Below are 22,548 nucleotides of genomic sequence, written 5' to 3'. Positions count from 1 at the left end.
GAAACTTTTATTTTTATCCGGATTTAATTTAAAATTCATTCTCAAATTATTATCGAATTTTATCTCTAATAATAATCGTAAATATTATTTCCAAATAAATTAGGGTGTTACAACAAGACTTTAGCAAGCCTATGAATGAAAGGCCCAGAAGATTCCCTTTTGCGATTTTAGCTCACCAGTCCCCAGTAAGTACTTGATAGGTATTAAGAGAATTATCAAATAGAAAAACAACACCAATTCAAAGCAAGAAGTGAGGTTCAGATGAGACTTTATCTAATATTAGGCTTTAGGCATTAGCAGAATAATGCCCATCAACTATAGAATTGGTATTCCAAATTTGAACATCACGTTTATAAGCTAATGTGCTATACACATACCAACTAATTTGTCTCACAGCCACCCCCACCCCTCCTTTCTCCAAGAAACAAAATGAAGGAAAGAATACAGATACAAAATGGTAATAAAAGATTGTTTTGTAACTGATAAGTATGATATTCATGCATTCAACTTAAGTCTTGTATGTATAATTCATATTTCTAGGACAGAGTGATGAAACGTTGCAAAGAACTGACCAAACTTGGAGGCCAATGTTTAGTTTCTTTTACATATGAAAGGTCTGTATAGTGAGGATCAAGCAGAGTTGCAATTGTGAACTGATTTTCTGCTAGCAGAGGGGCATGCTTGTCCACGTATAATGCTGCTGCAAGAGCTGCATGTACTTCTGTCGACCGCATCAAGAAATTTATAGTTAAATAGGAAAACATCATACGAAAAATTCAAAAACAATAGCTTCTATAAGACAACATATTAAAGCTAACATGTCATGTTGTCAGCATAGCCTTGAAATGCAAAATCTTAACAGATACCTGGATATCCCTTCAAAGATATGGAAACATCCTCCATCTCAGCAATCGCTTCATCTTTGTCTCCAATCTCATAAAGTGCCAGCGCTCTTCCCACTCTTGCATAATCGGAGAATGCAAAGTCTTTATAATTTTCAACCACCTGAAATAATAAGTAGAAGTGACGACAGTAATCTATAACAACACATCTGAACTATATATGAAACTTATGCATATAAGAAAGGAACATGAAGCGACTAATATCACAAACCAAATTTAGCTTTATGATGAATACAAAAGTACCTCGCATAGATAAGGGGGTTGACAAATAATAATTGCATTATGTGGCAAGCAATTGAAATACTAGGGCTTTCAAATCATAGAAACCCATAAATAATTAAAATTGTATGTAGCAGATGGAGTTAAACAATAAGACTTAAATCTCTAGTAAAACAAATGCATGATCTATTTTTACAGAAAATTGGAAAGAAAAACTAATAAAACAACAATATCTTATTTTTACTATTGGAAAGAAATAAAACACATATTGTTAAATTTAGATTAAGCCTGACTCACCCCAAAAGCTAGATCAAAGGGGAGGAGTGCCTAAACCCCTAATAAGAGGCACATTTCCTCTTATTCCAAATTAACGTGGGATTTAACACGCTCCATCACGCTGCTTAGAACTTCACTGAAGCATGAAATATTAAAGGAAGGGCCAACATCGGTGGGAAGGCTCTAATACTATGTTAAATTTGAGTTAGGCCCAACTCACCCAAATGCTAGCTCAAAAGGAGAAGGCTCTAATACCATGTTAAATTTGAGTTAGACCGAACTCACCCAAAGGCTACCTCAAGAGGAGAGGTGCCTAAAACCCTTATAAGGGGCATATTACCCCTATCCTAACCGATGTTTTCAGTGGTAAAACAAGTACTATTGGAAGAGTCAAAGCCACAAGTGGATGATCCTCGACCATTGTTAAAAGAATTTGAAGAGAATAGTTGATAATGGAAGACAATAATGGATGGACTACCTTCCACACAAAATATTTAACATCAAATTTTCCTTAACCCAGGTGCAAGTTTCCCAAACTTGCTACACCATCACATGAATACAAAGGAGAGTGAGCTACTTAAAGAGAAAGTGAGGAGCTCTTGCAGGAGGGAGTAATCAAAGAGAGCATTAGTCCAGGTGTTATCATGCATTACTAGCACCTAAGAAGGATGGAAGTCGGAAAATATGTAGATAGTCGCGCCATCAACAAGATCACAATGGGCTATAAATTTTCAGTTCTTATATTGGAAAATACGATGGAGCAACTACATAGTGCTAAATAGTTTACTAAGCTAGATTTGAAAAATGGCTACCATCAAATTTGAATAAGCTAGCAAATGAGTGGAAAACTACATTTAAAACAAAAGAAAGGATTCATGTATGGCCTGTTGTGTCATTTAGATTGTCCAATGCACCTAGTAGGCTAGTACTTTTCATAAGGTTGATTAATCAGGTATTAAAACTCTTTATCGAGTAGTTTGTAATTGTATATTTTGATGATATCTTCATGTATAGCAACTCGGAAGATGAACATTTAATGTACTTGGAAAAGGTCTTGATGTCTTGCAGGACAACAAATTACACATCAACTTCAAGAAAAGTAGTTTCCTAATTAACAAACTACCATTGTAGGGATATGTTGTAAGTGAAAGATTCATGTTGCTGAAGCAAAAAATAAAAATAAATAAAGGAGTAGCCAATCCCAACTGATATGTTGACTATACGAAATTTCCATGGGTCCGCCACTTTCTACTGGCGCTCTTCTACTGGCGTTCTTTATCAAAGATTTTAGCACCATTTGCAGCATTGATAATCGAGTGCTTGAACAAAAGGAAGTTCCAATGGAGTGAAAAAGTCTCATATAGCTTTAACGTCCTTCAAAAAAAAATTAATTAAAAAAAAAAGTTGCACTGCAGAGCACTAGTGTTAACTTTACCTTGCTTTGATAAGCTATTTGAAGTAAATTATGAGGTAAGTAGAGTTAGGATAAGTGTTGTTTTATCCCAAAAAAAGACCGATAGTATATTTTAGTGAGAAACTAAGTGGTGCTAGGAGAAAGTATAGCACCTATGATAAAGAATTCTACTTTATGGTTCGTGCTTTTAAAACTTGGGAGCTTTATTTAATAGGAAAAAAGTTTGTCCAGTATCTTGACCATAAAGTTCTAAAATACATCAATGGCCAAAAGAAGATTAGAAAAGACATACGCACAAGGTGGTGTCAATTTTTGCAAAAATTTTCTTATCGACTTAAGCACAAATCTGGAGTTCAAAATCGAATGATAGATGCTTAGAGTAAACAGGAGACAATGACATTGAGCAATGAGATTGTGGGGTTCAAACAACTAAAAAGAACTCTATTCCGACGATGAGATTTTGGAGAAATATGGAATAAGTGTTCTCGTGTCCATCCTATTGATAATTTCTATGTGTTTGATGGATATTTGATACATGAGAACTAGCTTTGCATTTCTCAAACCTTCTTAAGGGAAAAGGCGACTTGTGACTTACATGGAGGAGGACTAGCTAGACACTTGGGAAGAGATAAGAGCATTCCAACTGAGATTTTGGAGAAATATGAGACAAGTGTTCTTATGTCCATCCTATTGATAATTTTTATGTGTTTGATGGATATTTGATGCATAAGAACCAGCTTTGCATTCCTCAAACCTCTTTAAGGGAAGGTGATTCGTGACTTATATGGAGGAGGACTAGCTAGGCACTTGGAAAGATGGAAGGGAGGTATCATTGGTCTCAATTATGCAAAATATAACAAAATTTATCATGAAGTGTTACACTTGCTAAAAATCCAAAGACAATCCTATAATACTGATTTGTACATGCCTTTACCTGTTCCTAAAAATATTTAAGAAGATTTTTTTATGGATTTCGTGTTGAGCTTACCAAGAATACAAAGAGGAGTGAATTTTGTGTCTGTTGTTGTTGATAGGTTTTCAAAAATGGCACACTTTATTCCTTATAAGATAACTTTCAATACGATTCATATTACCAAATTGTTCAAGGAAATAGTGTTTGCATGGCATACCAAAATCCATCACTTTAGACCGAAATAGTAAGTTCTTGGATCACCTTTAAAGAACCTTATGAAAATTATTTGACTCTTCTTTGAATTTCAGTAGCATTACACATCAAAGTAACAGTCAAACCAAAGTGGTCAATTGCACCTTGAGAAACTTGATTTGAAGCATTTGTAGGGATACGGATAAACTAATGCAGGAGGATGTTGCTTTACCACAAGCTTAATTTGCTGACAATTGTACCATCCATACTGCTATTGAAAGATCACCATTTTCAACAGTCTATACTAAAGTGTCTCAACATACACTTAATTTGACGAACTCACTAAAAGTGGAAGGAAAGAATGTGATAGCTAAATACATGGCTAAACAAATTGTTAAAGTACATCAAGAGGTAAAATCGAAACTTGAAGAGACTAACAATAAGTATAAGGATGTTATTAATAAGCATAAAAGGAAACAAGTATTTGAAATTGGGGACAAGGTAATAATGTTCCCAAGGCATGAGAAATTTCCTATAAGGCACCTATAACAAGCTAAAACTAAATAAGTACGGTCCTTGTGCAATTGTTCACAAGATCAATAATAATGACTATGTTGTTGATTTGCCAGAAAATTTGAAAATGTCAAGGACTTACAATATTATTGATTTATATTCTTTCCATTCCATGGGTAAGCCCTTATATCCTATTGAAAACTTCAACTCAAGGTCGAGTTTTTCCCAAACAGAGGAGATTGATGTGAAGGAACTAAGTGTCCTATTCATGGAGAATTGGCACCAGCAACAAGGAAGGAAAGGGGAACCGAAGTGCTCAAAGAATAGGGCTGCAGAAGATCAGCAGCACACCCCAGGGTGCGCCTGACTCTGAGAGGCACTAGCTGTTCGCCTATTTTGATCGAGATTTCTTCCTTTTTATTATTATGTTATTTAAACTTCCCATTTTAGCTTTTCTACAATGTATAGATTAGTTTTAAGAGTCTTTTGTTTTATTTAGGAAGCTATTTTGTAAATTTTACATTAGTTAGAATTAGTATCTTCCTATTTTGTTAGAAATTGTCTTCCTAAATTATAGAATTCTATTTCTATCCTAATTATGGGAATTAAACTCTATAAATACCTCATTATCTTATGCTAGGGCAATTTATTTTCACTTCAATAAAATAGTACAATATAAAATTTCTCTCAGACTTATTCTTCCTCACAAGCGTGTGAGTAGTACTTAGCTACACTTTGTCATAGAGTCACTTCCAATAATGACAATATCGTCAACATAGACTACAAGTAAGATTAGGCTAGACTTAGAACTTTTGTAAAATACCAAATGATTAAATTAACTCTTATGCATATTAAATTGTTGTACTACCTCATTGAATCTTTTAAACTAAGTCCCACAGTTTTGTTTCAAGCTATACAAAGTTTTCTGAAGTTAGCAAACTTTATCCTACTCCCCATAAGCAACAAAACCAGGTGTAAATTTAAACCTAAATGTAAACCTCCTCTTAAAGATTACTATGGAGGAAAGTATTTTTTATATCTACCTAGTGTAAGGACCAATTAAAAGTAGCTGCCTAGCAATAAATAAACAATAGAAGAGAAGCTACCAGAATAGTCAAGCTCATCAACTTGAGGGTACCCTTATCAATAACCTTTTTATCTGAAGATAGAGAGATCAATTTCCAAGTACCTTTGACATTTAAGCCACTATTTCCTCTTTCATTGCATAATGCCAAAAAGGGTGAGATGCATAGTAAGACTCCAATCAACATGTATAGCCTTGCTAATAGTTTAAGAATGGAAATAAGGTGAACTAGAAAAAAACAATGGGATTTTGGAGACAATTGATCATAAGAGATAAAAGAAGAGATAGGATAAGTACATCATCGCTTCCCTTTGCAAAGACCAATGGGAAGATCTAGATCAAACTAAGGAGGGGTGGATGGGATTGGACTAGACCTTCCAACAAAGAAACTGGTGGAAAATCTTCTTGGAATAGAGATAAACAATAGGACGAAGAAGAGGTGTTGGCACGAGAGGATGCTGAGGACTGGATACTTTGTTGAACAATGTAAACCAAAAGATCATGTTCATCCCCATGACTCATAAATAAATGAAAGAAGATCAAATGGAGTAGATTCAAAAAATGTGAAATCTGTAGAAACAAGACAATGATTAAATGCTGGAGAGAAACACCTAAACACTTTTTGAAGAAGAGAATATCCAAGAAAGACATAGAAAAGAGACTTTGAATCCAATTTTGCAGCCTGTGCACAAACATCTAGCACAAAACAAGTACTACAAAAGATATAAGTTTCAAAAGAAAACAAAGATTTAGAGTGAAACAAGACATTATAAAGAATATCAGCATTAAGAACAGAAAATAGTATACAGTTAATGAAAAAGGGGTAATTACTACTGTGACCCTATAGCTTGACCTTATTAATTAAAATATCTTTGTATTGCATTACATTAAAATGTCCCCATAGTTTAATTCTGTGAATATAAAAGGACTTTCGTCTATTTTATACCTATTGCACCGTTAATCTATATGAGAAAGACTAAATTACCCTCAAATATCCCATCAAACTCCTCTTCATTCTGTAACTAGTCATGGCTCTGTTAATCTATTTGATTCTGTCAAACTCCTCTTTATCCTGTAATCGATCATGGCTCCTCCTCTTCATCCTCTTGGTCCAGATCATTCTCCTCCTTACTCTCGGCTCAATTCCTCTCTTTCATCCTATTTCTACAAATATCCTGTCAATGAATTTTTTTAGTCTCAAAAAGAGGGATGTGCAAGACATAAATGAGAAATGATGAACATGGGCAGAATGGGATTTGACTCAAGGAGGATGTCAGATTGTTGTTTGTTCCGGGTAAGATTTTGTCTCAATATTAGATGCAAGTGCAAACATGGGACGGCTGCTATTACCAGTCCGATGGTGGTGGTGGTCGCTAAGGGGGGGGGGGGGGGGGGGGCAAAGAGTGTGATGGTTTGGCCCCATTTGAGAGAGAGGGGAAAGTTATGCAGCAACTGTGGCTTAACTGGTGTTGCTGCCATGAAAATTATGCCATTGGTGAAAGTGCCTCTACATGTACAGGGATTGGCATGGGTATGCATTGTTTTAAAAAATTTCCAAGCATTGGATTTCATTGCTAGATATATTTGGATAGTTGAAGCTCATCGTTGAAATGTACCCTTATATGGGTCATAGACACTCCTCCCCTTTGGCCTAACTTTTAGGGTGAATTAGGCCTGACCCAAATTTAACAAACACTATTGGTGGCAGTGATTGAGGCAGAATTAGAGGGAGCTAATGAAGTTATGCTATCCGCAGCAGCATGGTACTTCACTATACCAAGTTGAACAGAAGCAACCGTTGCCGCTGCAACTTCTTGGTTCAAGGGATGATGAAGGTAGGACCATGGTTGAAATTCAACAAAATAGAAAAGCAAGAATTTTAAAAAATTGGACCCTCAATTCTTCCCCTCAGAAAAATATGAAAATTTGGAGATTTATGCCATTTGTGGAAATGGAAATCCCACCATTAATTGTGAGTTGCAACTTGTCCAACTTAGACTATTAAAAGTTGGAAGAAGGGGCCATGCTCAATCTCTGGGAGATGGTTCTCGATAGATTAAGGTTCATCACTTCCCTTTAGAGATTGGAAATACGATAAGTGCTTAAAGCATTCAAAAAAAGGCTTGAAGATGGATGAGACGATTACTATTGCCACTTAAAAATTAAGGTTCTTGACTATAAAAGTAGAGACTAATTTGGACATAAAATTATTCTTCTCACCTTTGATCAGAAGAAAAAGAGTGGAACAATGGTAAAGAGTAAAAAAAAGAGTGGAATAATGGTAGAGTTAAAAGGAACAATGTCCTATTTAATTAACGGAATCAAACTATGAGAATATTTTAATATATTAAAAAAAAACAGACATTTTAATTACGGATAATTGCTAAAAAAATCTTATACTTTATAATTCTTTGCAATTCTACTATATATTTTAAAAATAGTCAATTTAACCCAGTATTTTTAATTTTCACCAATTATACTCAACCGTTAAAAAAATCATTAATCCACTAATAGAGATATCACATCATCGATAAATCATCACAATATAAAAAGAAATAATTTACAAAAAATCTTGTACTTTACAATTATTCACAATTCTATCCTATATTTTGAAAATAGCTAATTCAATTCTATACTTTTAAACTTTCACCAATTCTATCCAACAGTCAAAGAAATCGCCAATTCACTATAACGTCATAAATGGAAACACAACATAATCATGCCACATGCTATAAAATTGGCTAAAAATAAAAATTATCCCTAAACTATATAGCGAATCAAAAGTACTAAATTTTTATATTTCAATTCAAATTTGCCTCTGAACTTTCAATAAACAACCAAATAAGATCATCATTTGTTAGAATTTCAAAATTTGAGCTACACTTTTCTCATTCAATTTAATCTTATTTGACCTTTTAATAATAGTTTATAAGTAAATTTGAACCGAAATATGAAATTTGATACTTTTGGTCCTCACTATATAGTTTAAGGGCAAATTTGACTTTTTGCTCTATAAAATTAGCAATTAAGCTTTTATGAATTTTAAAATTATTTTGTAAATATAAACACCATATAAGTGTAATCATCTTGTATTATATTGTGATGGTATAGTGATGACATGGTAATATGGCAATGACATGATATCTCCATCTTCGAAAAGTAAAAAAAGACATGGCATTTCCATCAACAGATTAACAATTTATTCAACAATTTAGTATAATTGATAGAACTTTAAAAGTACAGAATTAAATTGATCATTTTTAAAGCATAGGGTAGAATTATAAAGAATTGTAAAGTACATGATTTTTTTTGCAATTATTTTATATTATATTGTGATAATTTAGAGATGATGTGGCAATGATATAGCAATAACATGGCATTTCTGTTAGTAGATTAACAGTTTTTTTAACAATTTGATATAATTGGTAAAAGTTTCAAAGTATAGACTTAAATTGACTATTTTTAAAGTATAAAGTAGAACTGCAAACTACAGGATTTGTTTGGCAATCACCCATTTTATTTAGTTAGGTCAAATTATAAGGGCATGCTGGTAATTATGTAATTATCGCATAAAAAAATAAGTCGTAGAAACTGCATAAATTTTAAAATATTTAGATATCCTTCATTTGAAAAAGAAATGCTCTAGCTACCTCAATAAAATGATTAAAACCAAGTTATACAACTTAATAATAAGTAAAAATATATCAAACAAAGACATAAATCCTTAACTTTTAGACATTAGTAGACATTTAAAAACTAATCTTATTACCACCAAAATGAGCATATACCAGGTTTTGGATATTTTCACTTTGATCTTGGAATCTTGATAATTTTAATAATATTATGATGGATGAAAATGGAATAAGGAACTCAACCAAATGGGTCACTAGAATTGGACTGGGTTTGGGAGAATGATTGTTCTAACGCATCACTACCAAATGGGTCACTATGATATGCAACCATTGTTAGAACTAGAGTTGGAGGAGTAATGTCAGGAGTAATGTCATCATACTCTCTGCTATCATGTATTTGATAAGGTAGATCTTTATGCGATTGAATTATTAACTCCTGCACGATCTCCACCTGCGTCCCTACCACCATCATCATCATCACTTAAACATTATAACACAAAGTGACATCAAATTTAGCACCGCCACCAGCATCTCGTCCTTGAATTGGAGGAATGGATTGTGACGGAGCACTATCAACACCTTTTCCTTCCAACCAAGGATTTTATGCACCATCAAGCAAAAGGGATTCTTTTTTTTTTTTTCCAACTAAGGTTTCAAGTGGATCACCTACCTTAAAAATGTAATCCAAATTAATGGTTGTAACCTTTTTCCAACTCACTAGCTCTTTATTAATAGATTTCTCACTTAGAGCTGCATGTAATAAATTATAAAAAACAAGTGCATGCAACTTTTACAATCAGTTTGAGACAAGACATAGTAAAATAAGGTTTTTTGAAGTATAGTTTAACAAGATAAGGTTTTTCATGGTTTTTAAACCTTAATTGTTTTTTATTGTTTAGAAGAAAAAGAAGGTCTTTTAAGGTACTTTAAGGTTTTCAAGAGACCTTCTCAACCCAATTTGAGGGAAAACCTCCAAAGCCCTTACCTTACAAAATCCCGCTCTCTTCCAAACACAAATTCAAGGGTTTTAAACCTTAAAAAACATTTCATTATTTTAGAAAGCCTCTAAAACAAAGGTTTAATAACATAATTTGCCCCTCCTTGGTATAAGTGAAAAAGTACTCCAATTTCTCTTATACTTAGATGCTAAAGTTGTTAGGCTCAATAATTTACTAATAATTTAGCTTATTGGATATAAAAAATCAAAACTTTATGTTAAATCATGATTATAGCCAAAATTTTTAATTTTAATAAAAAAATCTCAATTTTTAAATTTATTACCGTTATAGTTGATCTCTAAGATAATTTATCCAATTGGATATAAAAATCTAAAACTTTACGTTTAATCACGATTATAGCCAAAATTTTCAATTTATACCCAAATCTTTTAATTTTTTTTACAGTTTTAGCCAACTCTTAAAATAAGTTTGATCAATTTTAAATTAGTGCATAAATCATGTTATATATTTTTTATTTATCTTTTTTAAATATTAATTAAATCTATGTAAGCGATCATTTAACTCTAATTAACTATATACCCTAAAAATATTTTACCATTCATTGTCCTAATCCCTAATTTAAAACTAGTTAAATTTTGGGATTCAATTGGAGATTTCATATTTCAATTAGGGATTACAATAATAATAGTTAAGTGCTTTAGATATATAGTTAATAATGTTAAAGGATTGCTTGCATATATTTAACTAATATTTAATAGGGTTGTTAGAATGTGAACATAATCCGTACATAATTAAAGGAGATTATATAATTATAGGCTAATCGATACTAATTAATTAATAAAGGATTTTTACGAGTTGTCTTAACAAAACTTTGTAATCAATATATAAACACACTTATTTTAATAGAGAATATACATAAAAATTTTCAAATTGTTCCTTGTCTTATTATAAGGGTAAATAAATAACACCATGGCATGACACTTATACTAATTTAAAATTGATCAAAATAATTTTAACAGTTAATCATAATTGTAAAAAAATTAAAAGGTTTGCATATAATATTGAAAGTTTTGGCTATAATTGTAATTAAACATAAAGTTTTAGACTTTTATGTCTAATTAGAAAAATTATCTTAGAGATTAGCTATAATTACAACAAATTTAAAAATTTGTCATTCAAAATTGAATGTTTTGGCTACAATCATAATTTAATGTAAAGTTTTGGCCTTTTATGTCTAATAAACCTAATAATTTTTCAAAGTTTGGGAGCACTTTCATGATAATGCATCTGACAATCAATTGCATTTAAGACATACAATAAAACTTTGTTTACAGAAAAATATAATTATCAAATATAACATAATAAATGTTAGCACTATACTTGTAGTTTTACTTGGATGAGCGAATTTAATTGTTTTTTATACCAAATCAGTTTCAAAGCCCTCCATTGTATGTCAATAAAGTTGTGTTTACATCAAGAAAAACTTTTTAGTATTATATCAATCAAATATTTAATTCTACATACAAATTACTACTCAAATTTCAAATTATTTAAATTGTATATGTTTACTTGATTCAATGCAAGGTGTTGACTCATCAAATCACTCTCTAGTTGTTAAATAACATTTTTAAGCCCCACAATATTTCATGATCCTTTATAATGTCATATGGACCTCACTGATATTTAGGATTCAAAAAGTATCTTGAGAAGTTAAAACAAGCAAAATTACAAGTGTATTAAATTTACTAACTATAAAAAAATTAGATCTTTTACACATTAAATTCATGTGCTTACCAACCACATGCAAATCATGTTGTAACTAAAAATTCCAACATGTATCGATGATTTTTCAATAATCTATGTAACTTTAGAATTTTAGTCTCTCCATTGGTTCATATATTGAATCCATTGTTGACCTTAAATTTTCATGATTTGTTGGGCATGCTCCCAAAAGTTTCTTCTCTATTTAACCAAACCAAGAAGAATTTTTTTGACTTCACACATAGCTCCATTGGTAGCTTGACTATGCTCACTCGCTATTGATTGCTTCAATTCAAACATATTTCTCAAGCTCCTTTTGCATTGGACAAAAGTCCAAAAATTTTGTTACAAATCTAGTGATTTGGGGACGAATACATAGCTTAGCCTTTAGTGAACAAATCATAATTAGATGATATTTACATGAAAAAATTCACAAAAGGCCAAGATATGTATTCACCTCAGATTCAATAGATTTGCAACAAATTTTATTACATGAGAAAGTCTTGTCATGCAAAAGTGATTTGAGAAATATGTTTGAATCAAATCAATTGGCATGGTCAATTTACAAATGGAATTGATTATGAAGTTACAAACATGCCAATTTACAAATGGACTTATTATGAAGTTACAAAAAAAAAAAAAAAAAAAGAAAAGAAAAAGAAAAAAAAAAACCTTAGCTTGGAGAAAGAGAAAAAAACTTTTGGAAGAAAGTCAACAGATCATGAAAAATCAAGAGCTTTTGCTAAAAGTTGTAAGATTAGTAGAGGATAATGGAAAGTCAACTATGAGTAAATATTTATTTCATTACTTACTTTTAATTTATTGTTCTACTAACACTATCAGTAAATTACATGTATGAGTGAAAATTATTATTAAAAACATTATATAATTTTATTTTATCAAATGATCATTTTAATTTTCTAGAGTATTAAAACTTTACATTTTACTTAGTATTTAATAGTAACATAATTTCATATTATTTTTAAATGAATTTTATAAACTTATTATGAATAATTAGATATTTAATATAAAATATTTACATTAAATATTTATTTCATAAAAAATATTAAAATTACATGAAATTTGAAAAAGCATTAATAATAATCAGCCCATCATAACGGCTAGGCAATTTGCATTTTATCAATAGTTCATATGTGGGCCTTCTGCATGTTAATAATTAAAGAAGAAGAAGAAGAAGAAGAAGAAGAAGAAGAAGAAGAAGAAGAAGAAGAAGAAGAAGGGTAACAGGGGAGCAAGTATTGTCTTCAAGAAGCAGAACCAGCCAGCATTTCCAAGAAGAAACAGAAAAGCAAGAAGAAAGAATTACTGAAGAAGTAGAAAAGAAAGGAAAGGAGAGATGAAGAATTAATATCATGTTTTCTGCCTATCACTGCAGATTGGATGAAGAAGCAGAAAAGCAAGAAGAAAGAGAGAAGAAAAGGAAAAATAAATACTTTTGGGAATGGTAATTTTGTAAAGAATAATGGTGGAGACTTAATTTTTCCTTACAAAACCAAATACTTTCTCTAAAACCATGCTTCAAAATGGTAAAGATCCACAGCAGATGTTAAGCTAATCACTCAAACAAAACAAAAGCCAAAGATCAAATGTTACCTACCTGATTCTATTCAATTGACATAATTACCGAGTGCTCAGTTTATATCCATTATTGTATATTCCAATCAAATTCTATTTTCACTTAGGTGGATTAAGAGCTCAACTTTAGAATATCAAGAATCATCCAATAAATTCGCAGCAAACCCACAAAACACACGAATTTACCAAAAATTTTCCAGTAGACTGCTTGATGGATTTGCGCCCAAAAAATACCCACCCTAAACAATTTGTTATCAAATGGTTTAACCATCTAATTTAACTAAATTGGGGGCCCGGGGAGGGAGGGGGAGGGAGAAGAGGGAATAATACAACCAACCTGAGTGAAGTAAAGAAGAGCATCATTGAAGTCACCCTGAGCCTGTAATTCCCTCCCTTTCTCCAACAACTCTATAGCCTCCGAAATTCTCCGAGATGTGGTTGCGCTGGCGTCTTTCTCCGCTTGGCTCACAGGGTCATAGCCCTCAGCTAGAGCAAACCAAGAATTCGCTTTAACAGGGGTGATATAATCGGTAAGAATAAAAAGTGGAGTAGCAGTAATGGTGCAAGAAGCACATAGAGGAAAAGAGAAAAGGAAGAAGCGCCTAGTGGAGATTTCTTTGATTTTTCTGGTAGGTGGTGGTGTTGATGAAGGTAGGTGCAGATTGAAAATGGGAACCCTGAACGCACCCATGTTTTCCTGGCGTGTGTGTGCTTTTTCTTTTTCTTTTTCTTTTTCTTTTTCTTTTTCTTTTTCTTTTTTTAATTCTAGCTTCTATTTCAAGTCCACAAACTTTGGGGAAAAAATCCACAAAATTGATATTTTCCAGAGCAATTTTAATTAAATTTTACTGGTATTTATTTTTACCAGTTTCTTATACATATTAATTATTTATTTATATAATTTTTTATTAATTTTTTATATGATATAGTATTATTACATTAAATTATATTTAGGCTTAAATATCTCAAAAATTTAAAATTTCAAGACTTTTATGAATTGTAGTCGATCCTTTTTTTTCTTATCAATTTTAGCTTAATTTAAAATGTTGGTGTTAATTTTAATTTATGATCAAAATTGAAATTAGAGATTAAGTTAACATATAATAAATATTAATATTTTATTTAATATTATTGATGTGAAAAAATTAAATTTATTAATTATAGTTGAATTTTAAATTATTATTTTAATTATAGCCATACTATCACCATATGACAGAGTCATGTAGGAAAGATCTGATAAGCCGATATGCAGTCCCACCCGTGGAAAAAAAGATTTGGATACTGTGGCATCTGACTTTTTATTAAGACTCACCATCTCTTGAATAGATCGAGTCTTTATATAAAGTTAATATTAATCTAGCAGATTTCCATTACACTTATAATTACAGGATTTCTAACACAACTATTCTTGAATTCTAACCAATTCTTTATATTCACATTTTTCTTCAGTCTGCTGACTTGAGTATCGGAATAACTACTATAGGCGCCAACTACCTCACATTTTCTTTCTTATAGATTGACCAATTGCAACACAACTAAGTTTCGGCCACATCATTTGATTCTGTTATTGGAAAATCCATTGAATTCTCTCTTTTTATTTGGATTAAAATCAATCTTTTATCCCCTTTCTCTTATAAAGAAATATTTTTTTTTCTCTCTCAAATTGGCCGACAGTTTACGAGCTGCTACTAAGGTTGCTTACAATGAGAGTGCTATTATTTCTTCCGCTCTTGACAGTGGATAAAACACACCCTCTATGATCAACGAAGTAGATCTCAACAATCTGAACAATAAGCAAATGCTCCAATACGTCAAAAAGTTGCAGGCTACTCTCAAGCAATACAAAACTTGGAGGTGGCATCATTCATGGCTCCTAGAGGAAGGATTTGGATACTGTGGCACCCGACTTTTCATCAAGACTTACCCTCTCTTGAATAGGTCGAGTCCTTATATAAAGTTATTGTTAATCCAGCAAATTTCCATTACACCTATAATTACGGGATTCCTAACACAACTACTCTTGAGTTCTACCAATTCTTTATATTCGCCTTTTTCTTCAGTTTGCTGACTTGAGCGTCGGAGTGACTACTATAGGTACCAACTACCTCATGTTCTCTTTCTTGCAGATTGACCAATTGCAACACAACTAAGTTTCGACCACATCATTTGATTCTGTTACCGGAAAATTCATTGAATTCTCTCTGTTCATTTGGATTAAAATCAATCTCTTATCCCCTTTCTCTTATAAAGAAATATTTTTTTCTCTCTCTCAAAATGGCCGACAGTTTACGAGCAGCTACTAAGGTTGCGACCAATGAAGGCGCTATTATTTTTTCTGCTCTTGACAGTGGATAAAACACACCATTTATGGTCAACAAAGTAGATCTCAGCAATCTGAACAATGAGTAAATGCTCCAATACGTCAAAAAGTTGTAGGCTACTCTCAAGCAATACAAAGCTTGGAGGAGGCATCATTCATGGCTCCCAGATGAAGGGAGGAAGCCTTAGTTGATGCCCTAAGAATTCGGACAGAGGCAATCCAAACGCGATCCAAAGGGAGGGCCAAGTTCGAGGAAAAAGAGTCATTAGACGTTGCTCTAAAAGATGTCGACTGAAAGCTGATACGGGCTGTTCAAAAGTACCAGAAGTAGCAGGAAGAGGACTTTGGCCTGGACGATACCTTGCCTCTGTCAAAAGAGATCCTAGCTGAGACATTTCTCGCCAAGTTCAAACTTACAAGTTTGGACAAATACGACAAAGCAGCAGATCTCAGAAGTCACATGGTGATCTTTAGGACAACCATGCAACTTCAAGATATCAATGATTTTATGTTATGTCGAGTGTTTCCGTCAACACTTACAGGTTTGGCTCATAAATGGTACCAACATCTGAGCTCAGGTTTAATTCAAAACTTTACACAATTTTTTGTGTTATTTAAATCCAAATTTATTACTTGTATACCTCCTAAAAAGCTCTCATTTGACTTGCGAAAGATTCGCCAAGGAGAGGGCAAGTCTTTAAGCAGTTTTATCTCACGGTTTAATATAGGAGCAATACAAGTGGAGAAATTAAATCATGAGACAGTATGTGAAACATTGAAGAAAGGAACACACAACATTAAGTTCATAGATTCCTAAATTAAGAACTCAGGCGCTACATACCAACAGCTAATGGACAAAGTCCAGAAGTACATCAAGTTGAATGACAAAGTCTAAGCATTGAGAGAGGTCAAAAGGATGAGTCAAAAGCAACACCAAAAGCCAGAAAGGTGAGGATACGAAGGAGACCATAGAAGTTACCCAGTCTCCCGAAAGAGGGATGACCAAAGTAAGTATAAGAATTATACTCCATTGAATGACTCACGAATAGTATTCTAATATGGGTCAAAAAAATGACAAAGAGATCAAGTGACCTCCCAAGCTCAACCTTGAGATAGTCGAAAGGTGAGACAAGACCAAGTTGTAATACCTAGTTAAACTCCGGCATCGGAATTTCCACTTTCTGGCAGAATCTCCATCGAAATCCGGAATCTCGAAGCTGAAATCTTTAGAAGGGTAAAATAAGGTTTTCATAAAATGAATCTTTATGTTTGGTTTTATTATTTGGAACCTTGTTAAAAGAAAGAAAGAGAAAAAGGCGTTTGAGGAATCACAAGGTTCAGCCGCCTAACTTTCAAGTTTGGCGTCGAACATGGTTTTCTCAACCACCTATAAATAGCCACCAGCCCGAAAGTGAAAGGTTTCCTTCTCCATTTTCTGGCAGAGGTGTTTGCACGCACAATTTTGGTCCCTTCTTCTGAATTTCTCCAAATCCCTTAAGATTTCATGTTTTTCTTTTGTGGTTTTGAAGATTTGAGTTTAAACCTAAAGTTTTAAATCGTGGAGACCTTCTGAGAGTCATTTTCCCCTCTTCTACAAGCTTTGATTGCTGTATTTCCCTTGCCCTTCAAGAGGTAAGTTCAATCTTTGCCTTCCTTCGATTTCTGAGAATTTCCAGCAAGTTTTTAAAGGGGTTTAAGGAATGGTTGATGCATGAATGTGTTTATCCTAAGGTTCTAAGGTTTGAGTCCTTTTGTGTTGATGTCTGCTTTCTCTTGTGCGTTGCTTTTATTGCATGTTGGGTTAGAGCCAGTTTTTGAGGTCTCCTAGGTATGTTAAACAGGTGTGGTTACTGTTAGACCCTTTGCATGTGTGTTTTGAGGTGCTTTGGGAAGCTGAATGTTAGGGCAGAAACGGGTTCTGCCTTGCTGGGGAACCCAGGTTTGGCCGCCGAACCTGCTTGTGGAGGCAGCCTTTTGGCCGCTTAACCTACCTCCGAAGGTTCTAACCTTCAGATCTGTGTGGGGCTTTAGGCCGCAGAACCTGCCCCCAAAAGTTATTGACTTTCGAATTTGTGAAGGGTTTTAGACCGCCGAACCTACCACCGAAAATTATTGACTTTCAGATCTGTGAGGGGCCTTCCGCTGCCAAACCTGCCACCGAAAGTCCCCTGCCCAGCCTTTTGTTGCTTGTTTTATATACATGTTTTGGTATGTTTTAGGGGGTTCTTTGGGAATTGTTTAGAGTCTTGTAAAAGTTATGTTTGGTCCCTCATTTGAGTCCATTTGTGTAGGATCGGACTTGGGAGACCATAGAGGCCTGCAGTGAGATAACTGTGTCAGTCTTAGATGAGTATCAGGTAGAGGTGAGTAGAACTGAACTAATCTATTATTTTAAAGTAGTCAAGCCTTTTAAGCATGCTCATACATCAGAATGCCATGTATATGTATTAGGTTGTTTGCATTAGAATTCACGAATATGATGCATTGCATAATTTACTGTTGTTATGGATGGATGTTGGATGACCCACTAGCCCTCGAGTATGATATATTATGATGTATACAGAAGTCCAAGTCGAGACCCATTCTACGCCCCTGGCAATATATAAGAGAAAGTCCAGGTCGAGGCCCATTTTATGCCCCTGGAACTATGGATTTATTATGTTGTGTTACGTTTAAGAGGAAGTCCTGAGGAGTACCCATTGTGGGTCGGGCACTATTGGAATTTGTAGAGGGTTACTGGTGACAAATCTATCTTGATGTGAATTGTTTGTGTTGTAATGCATTTCATTCGATCATATGTTTGTTGAACTATTTTTATGTTCTGCTCACTAGGCTCTTGTAACTTATCCCTTTTCCCTAACCCCAGGTTTCCAGGATCAGAGTTAGCTCGAGGAAGTCGGCTGAGTTGCTGGTATAGTCTATTGTAAGAGTATAGATGTGGACATGTATTGCTTTATGGTTTTAGAATTGTGCTTTGCCCTAGTTTTTGACCTTGTAATCCCTGTTTACATGATTCTTATGTAAAAGTTATAAGTATGAGTTTATGTTTAAACTAAGCTTGAGACATATGATGTTTACCATACTGGAGCATTTGATGAGGGCTCTAGTATGGGTTTTATATTTTCAGTTTTGATACATGCACAGGTCAAGCCTTGGTTCATGGAATGTTTATGTTTATGTCTTCATGTGATCATGTATGGAATTTTATCTAGTGTAACAGGATGTATAGTAGGCTTGCTATGGATTCCGGTGACCTTAAGTAGACCTGAACCCTAACGCCGGTAGCGGTCCGGTTCCCGGATCGTTACAGAGTGATATCAGAGCCCTAGGTTCATACGGTCGGACCTAGAGTGTTGGGCTCATAGGTGTTATAGAAGAGCAAGCACAATTTGGAAAAATCATGTCCACTAGGATAGGATGTAGAGTCCTGTCTTGATGAAAGTATGATGAAGTGTAATGCCATGATTGTATGCATGTGCATTAATGTTATGTTGAGTATGATGAGGGTCATGTGTATCCACATGAACCATATGATGCTAATGTCTATGTATTTAAATGTTGTTTTCAGAAGATAGGATGCGAGGCTCATCTCGATCTGCACAGTTGACTAGAGTTCCACCTGAAAATGAGGGTATGGATGCCCTTCCTCCTACTGCTCCATCAAGAGCACGGTCGAGTAGGACTAACAGAGGTGAAACATCAATGAACCCTAGAAGGTCCTTTGATGTAAACAGGAGAAGAACAGATCCGGGTGGGATGTCTGCAGATGTCAGGAAAATAGTGGGGGATATTCAGAGGAGAAATGGAAGTCTGGGTGTAAGTTTTGAAGGAGAGGGTATGGGAGAATCTGAAAGAGGCGCTCAGGCCTCAGGATCTACCTATCCACCTCAGTACCAACCTTACCTGCAGGGACCCGGGTATCCGATGGGAGGTACATCTGATTACTCTAGCTACCACCCGTACCCCTCACACATGCCCTATCCTCCCTACTACCCACCATATCCACCTTATCCCATGTTTTCATCTCCACCCTTTTATCAGAATCCGGCAAACCCTAACCTAGGGAGTGCTGCACCACCTCCTCCCTCACCATCAGAACCTGTAATTCCTGAAGCTCAACCACCCAAACCTAACTCATCAGCAGGGAGCAAGGTTAACATGACAGATTATCTGAAGTTGGATGCTCCTAAATATAAAGAGGGGGATGACCCGTTTGAGTACATTAAAGCAGTGAAAATGATAGCTGATGAGCTAGGGGACAGTGACAGCAGAGCATTCAGATGGCGGGGTTCACTCTAAAGTGCAAGAAGGCAAAGAAGTGGTTCAAGAATTATGTGGACCCAAAACTGGACGGCTTATCCTGGGAACAGTTTGCAAATGAGTTTGCAGGATGGGCCTTTTCAGACAGTTCGAGGGAGTTGAAGGTAATAAAGTTTGAACGGCTACGAGAAACTAAAGAAATGAGTGTGGATGAGTACACAGATAAATTTCTAGAGTTGCTTCAGTTTGTGGTATGACACTGACCAGAAGAAGGCTAGGAGGTATACCATGAGACTCCACTCTAGGTATTCCTCCTTGATCTTAGCAGTAGAGAGAGAGAGTTTTCACACTATAGTGGATACTGTAACAGCCCAAAAACCGAACTGCTACTGGCGCTAGGATCCAGATCGGCTTAAGGCCGCCGGGACCCGTAGCAAGCCTGCTGTGAACTCTGTGTACCTGTGAAATCCCAAACATGATCACACATTTTCTGTAAAAATTAAAACTTTTCTCTGTTCCAAGGCTTAACCTGTGCATGCACTAACTCTATACTGTAAACCCCTACTAGAGCTCTCATCTTTGCTCTAGGTGGGCTAAACTCATATTATGTTAAGCCTGGTTGTTGCACACACAAAGGAACACGTTTACATAAAAAGATCATGTATATCAAAAGGATTACACCTCATATAAGTCAAGCACAATTCTATACACTGTACAACATAAACTATCTCTTTATAATTACATGTCCACACTAGCTATTACATGACTCTTCTCTTTCTGTACCCTGCTAGCTGCCCCCTGTACTCTGAACCTGCAAAACTGGGATTAGGGGAGAGGGGTGAACTATACTAGCCCAGTGAGTAGAACATATAAAACATGGTTATAAAACATGATCTCATGAAATGCAGCACCCACAAGTAATCACCCATCTCAGATGGACTGACTCAAAATTCCCTCTACTCTGTGTCCGGCCCGCAAAAGAGCTCCTCAGGTCTTGATAATACAAACAGTAGTATCGAAGTACCCTGTGCCCGGCCCTCTCGGGGCTCCTCAGGTCTTGATGTGCCCGGCCCTCGATGGGGCTCCTCAGGTCTTGATGTGAGGGCTAATGAGCCATCCTATGTCCATCTCACAACAATACAATGTACAAGGAACAGTGCCAAGTACATGGATAAATGCAATGCGTCATATACGTGGATACTAATGCAACATCCTATACATGGTGCAATCATAATGCATGAAGCATGCTAAAAGCGGTTAATTTCTCATATGTAAAGATTTGATTTAGTGAAGTTCCACTCACCTCTGGCTGACTCTGTACTGACTCTGCAGGTTCTGAAACAATGCTCACTGCTGATCTCTGGGGTTCCTCTGGTCCGTTCCTACACAGGTGGACTCAAATGAGGGACCAAACTAACTCAAGAACATCTCTATAAAACTCCCCAAAAGCCCTCTAAAACATCCTAGAACAATCACATAAAACATGCAAAAGAAAGCTGGACAGGGCACTTTCGGCGGCAGGTTCGGCGGCCGAAACTCCCCTCCAGAGATGAAACTCATGCATGTTTGGCGGCACCTTCGGCAGCCGAAAGTCTCGTCCAGAGACGAAACTCAACCTTCGGCGGCACTTTCGGCGGCCGAACCTTGCCTTCAGAGATGAAAGTCCAAATGTTCGGGGGCAAGTTTTGGCAGCCGAAACTGCCTCCACAAGGGGTTCGGCGGCCGAACCTGGTTTTTGCCTGTTGGGCAGAAACCTGCTCTGTTTCATGCAAAACTCCTCCAAACCTTCACTCAACATGCACACACAACTCCTCAACAAGCATATACACATGGACATGCACAAAGGGGTCTAAACCTGTCCTAAAACCCCAACAAACATCACAAACAACACATATACACACTTATGCACCAAAGATCATCAAAAACCTCAACTAAACCCTATCATGCATACTACCCATAAAACTTCCATAAAACCTTCAAAAATCAAGAAAGGAAGTTCAGGATCTTCACTTACCTCTTCCAAACAAGAGAATAAACGATCCTATCATGGAGTTATGGAGAAATCCTCTCTCAAAGTCTCCAAGCTTCCAAACTTAGCTCTTTTGCTCAAAAACTTCAAAACCACATGTAAATCCATCAAAACCATGAAAATTTTGAGAAAACACATAAATCACTCAAGGAAGATCAAGTCTCACCTCAGCTCGTGCAAATGGAAAGCAAAGCTTATCCATTTGATCGACCTAGGGCCTTTTATAGTTGGCTGGCCAGACCAACTACGGCGGCCGAAGGAGAACCCGAATGCCATGCAAGTTCGGCGGCCGAAAGTCACCTTCGGCGGCCGAACCTTGGCTTTTCTGCCTTGTTGCTTTTCTTTCAAAAACTCATTTTCCTTTATACTTCAAACATTAAAACAAGTGAAAATACTTTAGAAAACATATGTATTACCCTTCTAGGGAGTTTCGACACCCGAGATTCCACCGGACTACAGGAATTCCGATGCCGGACTC

At 35.2% G+C, this 22,548-nt stretch overlaps 1 protein-coding gene across 1 annotated transcript; it reads right to left on the bottom strand.

Moving 5' to 3' along the window:
* Window positions 1-455: 455 nt before the first annotated feature.
* Window positions 456-14,203, bottom strand: LOC110630420. Its single transcript, XM_021777923.2, has 3 exons — window positions 13,799-14,203; window positions 867-1,005; window positions 456-721 (listed from the first exon to the last, which is right to left on the bottom strand). Exons 1-3 carry the CDS (start codon window positions 14,150-14,152, stop codon window positions 537-539), a joined length of 678 nt encoding a protein of 225 aa, XP_021633615.1. The 5' UTR covers window positions 14,153-14,203; the 3' UTR covers window positions 456-536.
* Window positions 14,204-22,548: the final 8,345 nt, after the last annotated feature.

Source organism: Manihot esculenta, chromosome 13, assembly GCF_001659605.2.
Source record: "Manihot esculenta cultivar AM560-2 chromosome 13, M.esculenta_v8, whole genome shotgun sequence".
Classification (NCBI taxonomy): Eukaryota; Viridiplantae; Streptophyta; class Magnoliopsida; order Malpighiales; family Euphorbiaceae; genus Manihot; species Manihot esculenta.
Note: the sequence above shows the minus strand (reverse complement) of the source record. Positions and strands in the feature narration are given on the sequence as shown.